Below are 15,954 nucleotides of genomic sequence, written 5' to 3'. Positions count from 1 at the left end.
ATAGAAAAACATGTTCCTTTTGATACTTCTTCCTTTTCTTCTTTGGAGCCACTTTCCACAGAAATCCCAAGGCATGTGTTGATGCACATATATTTATTCCAAAAAGAGATCTGTTTAGATGTTGGTGTGGAAAACCTTGCCCAGGGCATAGTACACCCAACTAGCGCACTGCTTGATTCAGGCGCTAACAGCATCTTCATAGATCAGGTCTGGGTGGAGCAAATTGGACTCCCCCTGGTAAAATTAGATGTATCTATTCCCGTCTATAACATTGACGGTACACTTAATGCAGGTGGCTGCATTACGCACAAATGTTCTTTTGTTGTCGAGTACCAAGGACACAGAGAACAAGTCACCGCTGAAGCTACCCAACTGGGGAAGATTAATTTAATCTTAGGCTGGACCTGGCTATTTAAACACAATCCTGAGATCAACTGGCAGACAGGGGTTGTCACATTGTCACATTGCCCTCAGGAGTGCAATGAATTGGGTAAGCCGTGTCGCGTCTGTCAGACTATGCTAAGCTCCGACCTTTAGATAAGATTGACAATGACAATGACAAGGTAAAACCCGAGGAAGAGATCAAGAGGCTGGTACCTCCCGAGTACCATGACTTCTGGAAAGTCTTCTGGAAAGTCTTTTCTAAACATAAATCAGAGTGCTTCCCAGAGGCTAAGCCTTGGGACCATGCTATAGATTTGAAGGACACCTTCAAACCTAGAAAAGGACACATAATTCCCCTCTCTGCTCCAGAAAGAGATGAGGTTTCTAGTATCATAGACGAACAGCTTAGGAAGGGTTACATCAGACCTTCCAAAAACCCTATGGCATCCCCGGTGTTCTTCATTCCTAAAAAAGATGGTAAGAAGCGCATAATTATGAACTATCGTTACTTGAATGAGTACACAGTTAAAAATGTGTATCCGCTGCCTTTGATCAGTCAGCTAGTAGACAAGTTGGCTGGGGATACAATAATGTACAAATTAAAGAAGAAGATGCTTGGAAGGCTGTGTTCATGTGCCGCCAAGGATCCTTTGAGCCCCTCGTTATGTTCTTTGGGTTAATCAATTCACCGGTGACCTTCCAGAGCATGATGAATGAGATCTTTGGGGATATAGAAAACTGTGTTGATTAGTCAGCTAGTGGACAAATTGGCTGGTACCAAGATCTTAACAAAGATGGATCTCAGATGGGGGTACAATAATGTATGCATCAAAGAAAAAGATGCTTGGAAGGCCACATTCATGTGCCACTGAGGATCCTTTGAACCCCTTGTTATGTTCTTTGGGTTAATCAATTCACCGGCGACCTTCCAGAGCATGATGAACAAGATCTTTGCGGATATAGAAAACTGTGTTGTCATTTACATTGACAATTTATTAATATTCACAAAGTCAGACAATGAGGCTGAGCATGACAGGATTGTGCAAGAAGTCCTTCAACGCCTACAGGAACGGGAACTATTTGTCAAACCCAAAAAATGTAACTTTAAAGTAAAGGAAGTAGACTTCCTTGGTATAATAATTGGCTAGAACGGAATCAGGATGGACCCTGAGAAAGTTCAAGCTATTTTGGATTGGCCAGAACCTACTTGCGTCAAAGGAGTTAGGGCCTTCCTTGGCTTAGGCAATTTATATTGAAGATTTGTTGAGGACTTTGCAAAAATAACGAGACCATTGAACGATCTGACTAAAAAGGACATTGTTTGGCACTGGGGCACCAAAGAACAAGAAGCTTTTGATAAGCTTAAACAGGCATTTACAACAGTGTCTATATTAACATTTCCAGAAGTAGACAAAGAGTTCCGGCTAGAAACCTGATAAAATTGGATAATGACCAGACCAGGGATTGAACCTGGAACCTTCTGGATACATGCCAGCTGCTCTACCAATTGAGCTATATGGCCAAGGTTATACAATATAGGATCTTAAACTTGACATGCAACCACGGACGTCTTACACAGTATAGCTGCTGCATACTGGATTGGCTTACAAATCAGAAGTATTATCCTATGGGGTATTGGTATGTCAGAGTATATTCTAACAAAACCGACTCTTCTGATTTTGCTACTGGGGCTGTTCTATCAATCAGATGTCCTGATGATCTTTGGAGGCCTTGTGCCTATTTATTGCATAGTTTGTTGCCTACAGAGCGCAACTATCAAATCTACGACAAGGAGATGCTGGCCATCATTAGAGCTCTAGAGCACTGGCGGCACTACTTAGAAGGTGCTAGGCACCAATTCAAAATTTGGACCAATCATAAGAATCTGGAATATTTTATGACGGCCCAAGACTTGCACCGAAGACAGGCTTGCTATGCGGTGTACTTGTCTAGATTTAATTACAAATTAATTCATAAGCCTGGAACTTCTATGGGGAAAGTGGACACTTTATCCAGAAGAGAGGATCATGCCAATGGCATCAAAGATGACAACAAAGGTGTCACCCTGATAGATCAATCAAGGGTTGCCAATGTTAGAATTGGGCAGGATTCCGATCTTCTGGAAGTCTTCAAGAAAGACATCTCCTCAGAAGAGAAGGCACACCTTGATGGCAACGAAAACTATTTATGGGAAGACGGGAATTTTAAAGATATAATCTATGTGCCTGAATCTGCAAGGATCAAGGCAATAGACAAACATCACAACACTCCAGTGGCTGGGCACCCTGGGTGGCAACAAACAATGGAGTTGATCTCCAGAAACTACATGGGCTGGCATGGTCAAAGATGTACAGGAATACATAAAATCCTGTCTGAGATGTAATAAATCTATGTGAAACTCAGCTGCTGCTGCCCAAGAGGCTATAGAAACGACTTTATTATTTACCTATGTGAAACTACAATTGATGTTAGTTTAAGGTGATCTCTAATAAATGTAATGTAACATACCTCAGCCGCTGCCCAAGAGGCTATAGAAACGACTGAGGTATTTCTATACTAAGCCCCCTACTACTTATAGTCGGAGGTGCTACTCGCTACAGTATAATGACTCCTAGGAGTACAATTGTGCTCCTAGGAGAACAATGGTTACTCCATGGAGTGGTGGCTATGCTCCATGGAGAACAATGGCTGCTCCGGCAGAGACCGGGTTTATCCGGTTTTGTCACTCCCACTCGAGTGCAACCGTAGTCCCATAGCTTTAGAGAATTTCCAGTGTTTTTCATGAGTGAGGGGTTTAGTGAGAATGTCTGCAACCATATCTCCTGTAGGAACATATCTGATTACTGCCTCTCCCTTTGATACTAAGTCATCTTGGATAAAATGATATTTCCGTTGAATGTGTTTTGTGCGAGCACAGTGTCATGCACCAAAGTTGATTGGTAGCATGGACAGGTGTCAATAACAAAGCAAATATTCAAAAAGACTCGCCTTTGCGCCACACAGGCACAGTGCCACGTGGAATAGTAATTAATATTGCCTGTTTCAAACTTGTGGCTGATCAGCACCACCTCTATTAGGCAATCCAGTCACGCTCACCTTTGCTTTTCCATCCGGTACTTTCCGCGTTTCGGCATTTCGGCAAATTTTCGCGTCGCCACTGGCTACACATTGCATTGTGCCCTCGCTTTTGTCGTTTCCCTTACTCCCCTTCCTTTGCCTAGCCCCACCATGGGCCCCTTCCTCTCCTTTTTATTCTCACCTGACGGTCGTTTCTGGGTCCCCATTCTAATCCACTTGTTTGTCACCTCCACCCTCCTCCTCCTCATCTTATTTGCACCCCCACCATTTCTGATGTCACCACTTCCTATCCGCTTCCGTCGCCAATCCGTTGACTACCACGTGCCACTGCTGATATCAGCAAAGCCCCGGCGGCCGGTTCAAATAGGGCAACAGGTCCATCTTCATGACGTCGATCTGCCATCATATACTATCAAAACATCGGTCGCTCGTCTTGCCTGGTTGGAGCGTGGGTGGGTAGTTTTTGAGCTGGAGAAGGTTCATCCCCTTGCGTCGCCCATGTTCATCGCTGTCCCATTCACTTGGGTACACTTATCATTTGTCCATCGTCTTCGCTACAGCTACACCTACCACACGCTGCCTGGGACTCACTTGTTCCAAATTGGAACTACTCCTCTCCCTCCCTCGTTTGATCAGGTGGTCCAACACAACCAGTCCATTGGTAAGGCCATGGAACTATCAGATTTGGACTAGGTGGTGGACCGGTGGCTCCAGTTTCTTTTTCTTCAGCAGAACATTCATTTACAGTGCGATTATTTTTGATTTTTGAATCATTTTTATGGACACATATTTTTTAGAATGCCTGACTGACAATAAAGGAACTGTGTTGATACTGATAGTGTTTTGCCTTGCCCTTTTTTTTACTGCATCTTCCCATGACATCATGATTTTCCTGCTCTCTTTTTGCTATTGGACTTTACTTTATGGCTGTACAAACCTGTGACATTACTCACAGCATTTATTGTTCTATCCCTTTCTTTTCCTTTTTTTGACAATCTTATCCTGTACTACCTACGCAGGATTCGTCAGCGTACATTCCTTCCTTCATATTCTTTCTCATTCTTTTTGCACAGCTATACTGTGCATAGCCTACTTTTCTTTTACTATATAAACCCCTGTATTTTACCTTGTAAAAAATAAAAAAACAACAAGAACTCCAATCCAGACTTCTTCTCTACTCTCAAGTTCACTACTCTCTGCTACTTGTGATCCAGTGTGGTCACAACACTTCCCACTTCTACCACTGTTAACTGCTGTCATCATCACTTCCCATTTTTGAAGTCATTGTCATCCCTTTTGATTAAAGTCCTTCTGAGCACTACAGTTTGTGCGTCAGGAGCCTGCTATCACTGGGAACCTCGTCACCTCGTCATCCTTGTGGTTCTCAAACCTACCTTGTGCTACAATTAGCAAGGTAGTGCTCATCTATACTCGTCACCAAGCCCCTATTAAGAACAAAGCTTGAAGGAAGTGTCTAGCCACTTGCTGAGAGCAATCAGGGACTGGAACTAGAGTCCAATGTGAGTAACTGTATTATTAGAGAGTATGACAGGTATACAGTACCTAGAGTCCAATGTGAGTAACTAGAGAATAGGAAGCATTGGACTCTGCAATACTGTCCGAAGTTTTGTAAACAAAGGTAAACAAAGCAGCCACAAAGGCGAAATAATAGAGAACACAATCAATAGTGAATGATAGAAGAATAGATAGAGAAAGGAATGAAAATATATAGGTAGCACAAAGGTGCAGAATCACCAAAACTAACACTCCCCCCTGATGCTGCACCTCCCAAGCATCAGCTCCCCCCTGATCTAATAAGTCCCATCATCTTCCTGAACACTTCCACTTTAGGCTTGGCAAGAGCCTTGGTCAACAAGTCTGCAGGCATTTCAGCAGTGGGAACAAAGGTAGGAGCAATCTGCCCAGAGTCAACAACATCTCTCAACCAATGCCATCGCAGATCAAGGTGTTTCATCCGACCATGGTGCTCAGGGTTCTTGGATACAGAGATGGCAGATTGGTTGTCAATATGAAGGGTGGAAGGAGAGGTGATAGGATAGCCCATTTCCTTCAACAAATTTCGCATCCAGCAAATCTCTTTGCCAGCCTCAACAGCAGCAATATATTCTGCTTCAGTGGTGGACAGAGCAACAATGTTCTGAAGCTTGGAGCTCCAGGAGACAGCACCAGATCCCATCTTGACAATATAGGCACCAGTAGAACGACCAGAGTCCTTGTCACCACCATGATCAGCATCAGAGAAAGTGGTGAAGAGTTCAGTGGAATTGGGATCAGGACCAAGGACAAGGGAATGATCAAGGGTGCCTTGCAAGTAGCGGAACAAGTGCTTAACAGCGCTCCAGTGAGTAAGACCAGGATTAGAGTTATATCTGGCAAGGACTCCAACAGTGTAGGCAATGTCAGGACGAGTGGTAGTGGCCAGATACATCAGAGCACCAACAGCAGCAAGGTAGGGAATGTCCTTCATCAAAGCAGCATCACTGGATGTTTTGGGAGACATGTCCTTGGTGAGGCGCAAACCAGGATCCATGGGAGTGGACACAGGCTTGCAGTCCTTCATGCCAAAGCGCTCCAGAATGTCCAGAGTGTACTGATGTTAGGAGAGGGAGATGGTGCAATTACTTAGGTCTCTAGTGATGGAAATGCCAAGTAGGTAAGAAGTAGGGCCAAGATCACGAAGCTTAAAGTGCAGGGAGAGGTCCTTGACAGCTTGGTCAAGTGCAGAAGTAGAAGTGGATGCCAGTGTCATGTCATCAACAAAGACAGGCAGGATAATGCGCACATCAGCTCTGTTAAAGACATAGATGGCAGAGTCTGAATAAGTACGCTTGAATCCGAGTTTTTCAAGCACAGTGTGCATCTTCTGGTTCCACATTCTGCCTCCCTGCTTTGTCCCATAGATGGCCTTGTCCAACTGGCAAACAAGATTGCGAGGACCCTGATGGAATCCCTCTGGCTGATGCATGTAGACCTTGACATCCATGACTCCATTCAGGAATGCATGGGAAATGTCAATGGAGCGCAAATGGAGGTTGTGGATGGCTGCAATGGCAAGGACAACTCTGATGGATGATATGCGGACAGTAGGTGCAAATATTTCGAGGAAATCAAAGCCAGGGCGCTGGTTATAACCTTTGGCCACATATCTGGCCTTGTAGCGCTCAACAGTGCCATCTGAGTTGCGCTTGATCTTGAAGACCCACTTGCCACCAATAGCCTTGACTCCAGGAGGTAGTTCCACTAGTGACCAAGTACCATTGCGCTCATGAGCTTGAAGCTCTTCCATGGCTGCCTCTCTCCATTTATCTGCATCAGGACGCTTCATTGCATCTGCAAATGACCTAGGCTCAGCAGAGTCTCCAAAGTGTGCCACTTCATCATCAACTGCCTCAGAATCACTGTCATCACTCTCAATGGCAGGAGTAGGTTGTCTGTGTTGAAGCCACCATGGTCTAGGTGGTCTCCTAGCCCTTACAGGGCGTCTCAGTGCAATAGGCAAGTCAGGAGAAGGTGAGCGATGAGGAGGGTGATTTGGAAGCTCAGGAGGTTGATTCACAGGTGGTTTTGCATCAAGGTCCAAATGAGGCCCATTGTCAGGCAATGGTTGAGGCTGCTGAAGCGCAGCTGGTGGGCCCATATCTCCCCCTGGACCAGGTGCAGGGACATCCTCAATCAGGCCCAATGGCATGGATAGCGAAGGTGGAGTGGGAGGTGGAGGCGGGACATTGTCAGAAGACCTCTTCAAGCCAGGGAAGTAGCGCTCATCAAAATCAGCTCTCTCAGAGATAACAGTGTGCTTGGTGGTAGGATTGTAGAATTTCCATCCCTTGTATCCCTCAGGGTAACCAATGAACACACATTTCTCCATATGAGAGCCAAAGACGCCTCTTTTGTCCTTTTGCACATGCACATAGGCAGTGCAGCCCCAAATGCGAAGGTGAGACATGTCAGGCTTGCGTCCATACCACAACTCAAATGGAGTGGCATGGGCCACTGCATCAGTGGGACACCTGTTCCAGACATGCACCAAAGCGGACAGACATTCACCCCAGAAGCTGTTAGGCAATGCAGACTCTGATAACATGGCAGTGATACGCTCAGTCAGAAGTCTGTTTGCTCGCTCTGCCACACCATTCTGCTGAGGACGATTCCTGGTGGTATGCTGTCTGACAATCCCATGATCATCTGTGAATTGCTCAAATTCCTTGGACATGTACTCTCCTCCTTTGTCATCGCGCAGAGCCTTGATTTTACGCTCCAATTGAGTCTCAGCATAAGCCTTGAATCTCTTGAAAGCATCAAAGACATCTGACTTGGCCTTGAGAGGCACAACAACACGGAATCGACTGTGATCGTCAATGAAGGTGACCCAGTAGCGATAACCAGAGAATGTGGGGGAAGAGACTTGGTGTACATCAGAATGGATGAGGTCCAAAGGATGAGCAGAGCGAGTATCAGATGAGGGGAATGGATTGGCATGCATCTTGCCAGACAAGCACGGTTCACAGACAGGATCAGGAGCAGCCTTGGATTCCAGTGTAAGCCCAGTGACCAGATCTCTCTGTATCAGTCTCTTGACATCAGCATGATGGTGGTGAGCCAATCTGCGATGCCAGAGCATCAAATCAAGTGGTATAGTCGCAGTAAAATGTCCCAATTCAACACAAGCAGCAGTAGATCCATCAAGGAATGCTGCATTGTTGTCATTGATAGTTGCAGTGAACAAGAGAGTGTTGTCACGCATAAAGGACATGGAATGAGATGAAATAGTGACATTGAAACCACTTTGACGAGTTAAATACAAGACTGAGAGGAGATTATTTCGAAGATCTGGTACATGGAGCACTCTAGAGAATTCCACAGCCCTAGCCACTTTGCCATTCATCACAGGATTAAACACCACAGTACCAACACCAGCTGAATAGACAACAGTGTGATCAGCCAGCTTGATTGGCACACGATATGGGGTATAGTGGTGCATCCAATGACGATGAGGTGTCATATGAGAAGTGGCGCCTGTGTCTGCATTCCAATCAATGTCAGCATCAAGTTGGAGAGGGCAATGAGGATCAGAGGGATGAATGGAACGAAGACTTGCATTCCCAGCTGATTCAGTGACCACAGTAGATGAATTGGCATTGTTGGGCGAAGATTTGGGCTGCTGAGAGGTATTCTGAGAGTTGCTGGAGCCTGCCTGAGCCTTATTGCCACGCTTGTAGCGATTCTTAGCACCCTCCACTGCCTGTTGGTGACTAGCAATGTATCTGTGGCATTTGTCTTGGGTATGACCAAGTAAACCACAGAAATCACACTGAACGCGAGTAGAGGTGGTGGATTGGTTGCAATGATGGCAGTTAGGATGGGTGCAGGTGCTATTGGCAGTGGTAGACGAAGAATGCAAGGCAGAATTGACTTCAGCACGACGACGGCGATTGACCTCTTCAGCAAGGAAAGCATCCCTGAGCTGGGTCTTGTCCAAGGTGCCCAGAAGTAGTAGAGATGAAGTGAAGTGGGCATATTGATCAGGAAGTGCCCTAATCATGGCCATGCATGTCAATTCATCGTCTAATTCAGACAATGAGAAGCCAGTAGGACGAAGATTTTGAATCTGATGCATGCCTTCGTCAATTCTGGTCATGAGAGACTGCAGGGACTCGTCCTCCTTCTTTCTGATAGAGAAGAAGTCGTCATAGGCATTAAATCTCGTCCCAGGCTTCTTAGAGACGTGCACAATTGCCAGTTTCTCCCAGATCTTGACAGGATCATCAATGATGCCATCAAGATGGATGCGCTGCTCTTTGGTGACATTGAGATATAATGCACCAGCAGCCTTTTCAGCTCTCAACTCCCATTTCTCTATTGCTTCAGTGTCAGTCCCAGGACACTTTTCAGCGCCAGAGACGAGCCTCCACAGTCCCTTGGTCATCAACCAAGCTTGCATTTCACCACTCCACTGGGGGTAGTTAGTGCCAGACAAGGGATGGAACTTGGGATCAGAGTCAGACATGATGGGTGTTGTATAAGACAATAGAGCAATGATAAATGATGTAGGAGACGGCTATAGGCGATGGAATAGTGGCAAAGACAATGGGCAACAGTAGGAGGCGAGCAGATAAGATGGTGAGGCGGTAGAGAGAGGATATGGAGAGGGTCAGAAAGCGCAAGGATAGGTCCAAAAAGTGTCCAAAAAGTGTCCAAAAGCGATCCAGGAGGGTGCTAAGGCTTCCTAGTGCTGCTACAGGGTTACGCCTGTGTTCCCCTTTCAATTCCACACTGATATTAACAGAGAAATCGCCTCGAGACAGTGTTGGTTAATAGGGCTTGTATATGAGTCAACAAAGTGACTTAAGCTCCCCAAACACCGCAGACTGAGAGAGGCTCTAGGCAACAGCAAACTGAGGCAATGCAGGCGAGCTTCACAGTCTATAGGCTTGTTCTATCTGATAATGGACAGAGTAGAGAAGATTGGAGCTTTATGCACACACCAGATATGCCAAAAAGCGAAAAATAGGGCAAAAAGTCGAAATTGATGCAGAGACAGATAAGATGGATGGATTGCCACCAAATCAGAGGTATAGGGAACGTTTTTATAGAGTAATAGATGGCCCAAATATCACAAGAAGTGAAGCACAGGATGTGGAGATATGCAATAGGAGTCCAATAGGGGTGAAAGTGCCAAAAATGCGAACTTCACAGAGGATGATGGAGTGGATGGATTGCCCCCAAATTGACGGTGTAAAGTGCAATAGTATAGGGTAGTAGATGGCTCAAATAAGGCCAAGATCCGAACACAGGATGTGGAGATATGGAATAGGGGGCCAAAAGGTGATCAAATGATGATGAAGGCTCACAGAAAGATCCAGCTCAAATCCAACCGCTCTGACAGGTCTCCTAGGGTTATTTAGGCCGTAGAAGACGATGGTAGAAGTTACAGGGTGATCAGATAAGGATTGGGCGAGATATGGTGCAGATAAGACCAAAAAAAAAGCGTCCGAAATGGGGGTAACTTGCAACAAGGAGTTGTTGTTGGAGATCAAGATGAGATCAGAGTAATCTGAGGTGATGGATGAGATAATGAGAGTCCCAGAAGACAATGGTTACGATGGATAAGCAGTAGGATGCTTGGATGGTGAGATATGAGGTCAGGAAGATGGCTAGAGCACAGGGCTCATAACCTATTAAGAACAAAGCTTGAAGGAAGTGTCTAGCCACTTGCTGAGAGCAATCAGGGACTGGAACTAGAGTCCAATGTGAGTAACTGTATTATTAGAGAGTATGACAGGTATACAGTACCTAGAGTCCAATGTGAGTAACTAGAGAATAGGAAGCATTGGACTCTGCAATACTGTCCGAAGTTTTGTAAACAAAGGTAAACAAAGCAGCCACAAAGGCGAAATAATAGAGAACACAATCAATAGTGAATGATAGAAGAATAGATAGAGAAAGGAATGAAAATATATAGGTAGCACAAAGGTGCAGAATCACCAAAACTAACAGCCCCTATCTTTCTATATTCCAACTATCCCTCCTCCTCAAAACCCACACTCATACACCTCTGGGTTTTACTTTGAAGGATCTTTATACGTACCACCCCATGAACAACCAGACCACTCCACTGTTCTAGGAGGCAAAGCCCATAAACAAGTTCCGTGGAATCTGGGAGGATTGTGTGTTAGTTTGTTTTTGTGTGTGGTTTTCTAACAACAGTTCTCATCATCGACAATGGAACTGTGGATCTCGTGTAAGAATGATAGCTGCTTGATTGTCACAGTGCAATGTTGTAGGTCCATTTTGAGCATGTCCAATTTCTTCAAAAAATGTCCGAAGCCATGCAAGGTGTTGTCCAGCATTGCTCAATCCAATGTACTCTGACTCTGTGGAGGATAAAGCTACCATGTTTTGTCTTTTGCTTGTCCAGGAAATTGCTCCTCGGATGGTGATAAAGACAAACCCTGATGTTGATCGTGACGTGTCTGGGTCTCCAGACCAATCTGCATCTGAATATCCATAGAAATCCATGTCCATGGAGACATCTGTGCCATCATATTGTAGTTCCATGTCCCTGGTTTCTTTCAGATATTGGAGGACACATTTTGCAGCTTCCCAGTGATGGCTCCTTGGAGCTGAGCTATGCCTGCTTAGTATTCCAACGACGTAGGCAATGTCTGGGCGGGTTCCGAGCATGGCATACATGAGGGAGCCTACAATTGAGAGGTATGACACTTGACACCCTTCAATATGCATCTCGTGTTGCACAATATCTTCCCCTGTAGCATTTGCAAGGAGTTTTGATCCATGGGCCATTGGTGTCCATACAGGTTTGCAGTTCTTCATTCCAGTACGCTCCAGGACTGTGTCAATGTATTGGTGTTGCAATAGGGATATTGTTTTGTTTGAACAATCACGTTGGATTTCTATTCCGAGGATGTATTTTGCTTCTCCAAGGTCCCGCATTTTGAATATGGATTCAAGTTTGGCTTTTGTGATATCCATGAATTTTCGGGATGAAGCTCCTAGGAGGAGGTCATCTACATAGACAACAACAAAGTATATTTGTTTGTTGTCCCGGAATACATAGAGACATGTTTCTGCATTTAGTCTTGTGAAACCGAGCTCCTGGAGCTTGCGATCAAAAGTTTTGTTCCATGTACGATGTCGATGATGAGAACTGTTGTTAGAAAACCACACACAAAACAAACTAACACACAATCCTCCCAGATTCCACGGAACTTGTTTATGGGCTTTGCCTCCTAGAACAGTGGAGTGGTCTGGTTGTTCGTGGGGTGGTACGTATAAAGATCCTTCAAAGTAAAACCCAGAGGTGTATGAGTGTGGGTTTTGAGGAGGAGGGATAGTTGAATTTATAGAAGGATAGGGGCTTTGTGACAAGTATAGACGAGCACTACCTTGCTAATCGTAGCACGAGGTAGGTTTGAGAACGACAATATGATGAGGTTCCCAGTGATAGCAGGCTCCTGACGCACAAACTGTAGTGCTCAGAAGGACTCTAATCGAAGGGGATGACAATCACTTTCAAAAAGTGACGAGTGACGATGACAGCAGTTAACAGTGGTAGAAGTGGGAAGTGTTGTGACCACTCTGGATCACAAGTAGCAGTAAGAAGTGGACTTAGGATTAGAGAAGAAGTCTGGATTGGAGTTCTTGTTCTGTTTTTACAAGGTAAAATACAGGGGTTTATATAGTAAAAGAAAAGTAGGCTATGCACAGTATAGCTGTGCAAAAAGAATGAGAAAGAATATGAAGGAAGGAATGTACGCTGACGAATCCTGCGTAGGTAGTACAGGATAAGATTGTCAAAAAAAGGAAAAGAAAGGGATAGAACAATAAATGCTGTGAGTAATGTCACAGGTTTGTACAGCCATAAAGTAAAGTCCAATAGCAAAAGGAGAGCAGGAAAATCATGATGTCATGGGAAGATGCAGTAAAAAAAAGGGCAAGGCAAAACACTATCAGTATCAACACAGTTCCTTTATTGTCAGTCAGGCATTCTAAAAAATATGTGTCCATAAAAATGATTCAAAAATCAAAAATAATCGCACTGTAAATGAATGTTCTGCTGAAGAAAAAGAAACTGGAGCCACCGGTCCACCACCTAGTCCAAATCTGATAGTTCCATGGCCTTACCAATGGACTGGTTGTGTTGGACCACCTGATCAAACGAGGGAGGGAGAGGAGTAGTTCCAATTTGGAACAAGTGAGTCCCAGGCAGCGTGTGGTAGGTGTAGCTGTAGCGAAGACGATGGACAAATGATAAGTGTACCCAAGTGAATGGGACAGCGATGAACATGGGCGACGCAAGGGGATGAACCTTCTCCAGCTCAAAAACTACCCACCCACGCTCCAACCAGGCAAGACGAGCGACCGATGTTTTGATAGTATATGATGGCAGATCGACGTCATGAAGATGGACCTGTTGCCCTATTTGAACCGGCCGCCGGGGCTTTGCTGATATCAGCAGTGGCACGTGGTAGTCAACGGATTGGCGACGGAAGCGGATAGGAAGTGGTGACATCAGAAATGGTGGGGGTGCAAATAAGATGAGGAGGAGGAGGGTGGAGGTGACAAACAAGTGGATTAGAATGGGGACCCAGAAACGACCGTCAGGTGAGAATAAAAAGGAGAGGAAGGGGCCCATGGTGGGGCTAGGCAAAGGAAGGGGAGTAAGGGAAACGACAAAAGCGAGGGCACAATGCAATGTGTAGCCAGTGGCGACGCGAAAATTTGCCGAAATGCCGAAACGCGGAAAGTACCGGATGGAAAAGCAAAGGTGAGCGTGACTGGATTGCCTAATAGAGGTGGTGCTGATCAGCCACAAGTTCAAAAAGGGCAATATTAATTACTATTCCACGTGGCACTGTGCCTGTGTGGCGCAAAGGCGAGTTTTTTTGAATATTCGCTTCGTTATTGACACCTGTCCATGCTACCAATCAACTTTGGTGCATGACATCCACGGACAACTTGAAATTGCAACTGTCCCCAGTTGCTTCCATAAAGGTAGGGTCATAGGGAATGAAACATGGCAACACATTAAAGGGTCATGTCAGCATAAAATTCGTTCAGGTAAGTCATTAATCATTATCTTCATCATCTGAGTCGTTATGCTCATAGTCAGGTTCATTTTCTGGTTCATCTAGGTCGTTATCATGGTCATCCAGTTCGTCCAAGAGGGGCATAGAGTGGCGGTTGAAATAGGGAAGTAGGCAAAATGCTGCAATTCCTCTTCGTGATACTGATCCATCCATTTCTTTTAGAACATACGATCCTCCTTTAGTACGTCGCACAACTTCATAAGGGCCATTGTAACGAGGCTTTGCTTTACGATCCAGCTCTTTCTCAACCTGAGTATTCCGCACTAGAACAAGCTCTCCAGGCTGGTATTCGTTCTTGAACATCCTTCGTGCATAGAGTTTCTCAAACTGCGCTTTAGATCTGAGACGAGTTTTGCGTATAGTGAGTGCAGCTTGTTGCAAATCATCCTGTCTCTTTTCTAGTTGACGAATGCGCAGAGCAATGAGGTCTTCTGTTGACATTGCAGTATGGAATCCATGAACAAGGAAAGTCGCTTCTGTCAGATCAAATGGTAGGACTGGGTCAACTCCATGCAACAGATAAAAAGGGCTGAATCCAGTAGAACGACGAGTAGTGACCTTGTCTGCAAAGAAGGCATGATGGACCTTGGTTGGCCATAAATCGACATTCCCTTCACAGGACTTGACAAGTGCTTCTCTTATGACGAAGTGTCCACGCTCAACAACACCATTTGCCTTGGAATTGTAGGGAGAAATGCGAATATGAGGGATCTGGTAACGTTCCACAAGCTCTTCAAATGCTCCTTTGACTTCGCTTCCATTATCTGTGACAACTTCTCCTATAGCTCCATAGCGACAGATGATTTCTTCCCAGAAAAAGCGAGCAAGATTATGTGCAGATGCTTTCTTCAATGCTCTTCCTTCTGCAGCAAGTGACAGATCATCTCTTGCAGCAACAAGATATCGATATCCTCTGGCCTTGGGCATGAGCATAATGTCGACATAGACTTTGGTGAAGATTGTAGGAGGTGATGAGATGGTAAGTGGGACTTCACTTTTGCGTACACTTCGAATCTGGCATTCATGGCAGGTGCGAATATGATGCTTGACATCCTGTAACATATGGGGCCAGTAAAAGCGCTCTCTGACTGTAGAGAATACACCATTGACTCCTCTGTGACCAAGCCTTTCATGTGCTTCAGTAAGGATGTGAAGTCGAAGGTCAGGATTGAAGATGACTTTGAGAGGAGGAGCAGAGTGACGACGCTTGAACATGCTGTCTCCTTTCAAGAAGAATTGAAGTGATCGCTTGACAAAACACTTTTGAGCTTGAAGAGAGAAAAATATAGGCAGCTCCATAGTTTGAAGAAAGTGGAAGATTCGACGAAGAGTATCATACTGAGAAGAATCATTGGTAAGGAACGAAGGGAGTGACATAGGGTGATATGGGAGAGGTCTGGCAAGATCAACAAGAAGAGCGATATCATCAAGCCAATCATCTGATTCTTGAGCATCTTCAAAGTCTTCCTCTGTTGGTTGACGACGAGATAATGCATCAGGACCACGATGACGATCAGCAGGTATGTGAATGAGCTTGAAATCAAAGAGAAGGATGCCCTGAATCCAACGATTGATAGTGGCATTAGGCTGAAGATCTGGATCGTTGAGCATGCCTTTGATATACTTGGCATCCACCTCCACATGCAAGTGTTTTACTCCTGCAATGTAAAGGCAAAAATGACGAAGTGCTCTGAACAAACCATATAATTCTAGTTTGGGTTGACTGTAATTTGCCTCTCTATCATTCATGGGAATAGAGCCATAGCGAGCTGGACGCTTCCTTCCATTTTCATCAAGCTGGGAGAGGATAAAACCAACAGCAATCTTGCTGGTATCAACTGAAAGAACGACTGGGTTGTGT

The 15,954-nt window shown here is 45.0% G+C and overlaps 3 protein-coding genes across 3 annotated transcripts; all 3 read right to left on the bottom strand.

Moving 5' to 3' along the window:
• Positions 1-8,238: 8,238 nt before the first annotated feature.
• Positions 8,239-8,688, bottom strand: SERLADRAFT_392346 (uncharacterized protein; the record flags this gene model as incomplete). Its single annotated transcript, XM_007319551.1, has 2 exons — positions 8,239-8,505; positions 8,582-8,688. A coding segment is annotated over one exon (185 nt), but the record flags the coding sequence as incomplete, so codon positions are not given.
• Positions 8,689-8,985: 297 nt separating this feature from the next.
• SERLADRAFT_392345 (uncharacterized protein) lies at positions 8,986-9,436 on the bottom strand (the record flags this gene model as incomplete). The annotated part of the gene is made up of 1 exon (XM_007319550.1): positions 8,986-9,436. A coding segment is annotated over one exon (198 nt), but the record flags the coding sequence as incomplete, so codon positions are not given.
• Positions 9,437-14,072: 4,636 nt separating this feature from the next.
• SERLADRAFT_336558 (uncharacterized protein) lies at positions 14,073-14,837 on the bottom strand (the record flags this gene model as incomplete). Its single annotated transcript, XM_007319549.2, has 1 exon — positions 14,073-14,837. A coding segment is annotated over one exon (765 nt), but the record flags the coding sequence as incomplete, so codon positions are not given.
• Between the last annotated feature and the right edge of the window lie 1,117 nt (positions 14,838-15,954).

This window comes from Serpula lacrymans (assembly GCF_000218685.1).
Source record: "Serpula lacrymans var. lacrymans S7.9 unplaced genomic scaffold SERLAscaffold_8, whole genome shotgun sequence".
In the NCBI taxonomy this organism is placed as follows: domain Eukaryota; kingdom Fungi; phylum Basidiomycota; class Agaricomycetes; order Boletales; family Serpulaceae; genus Serpula; species Serpula lacrymans.
This window is presented reverse-complemented; position numbering and strand designations above follow the sequence as displayed.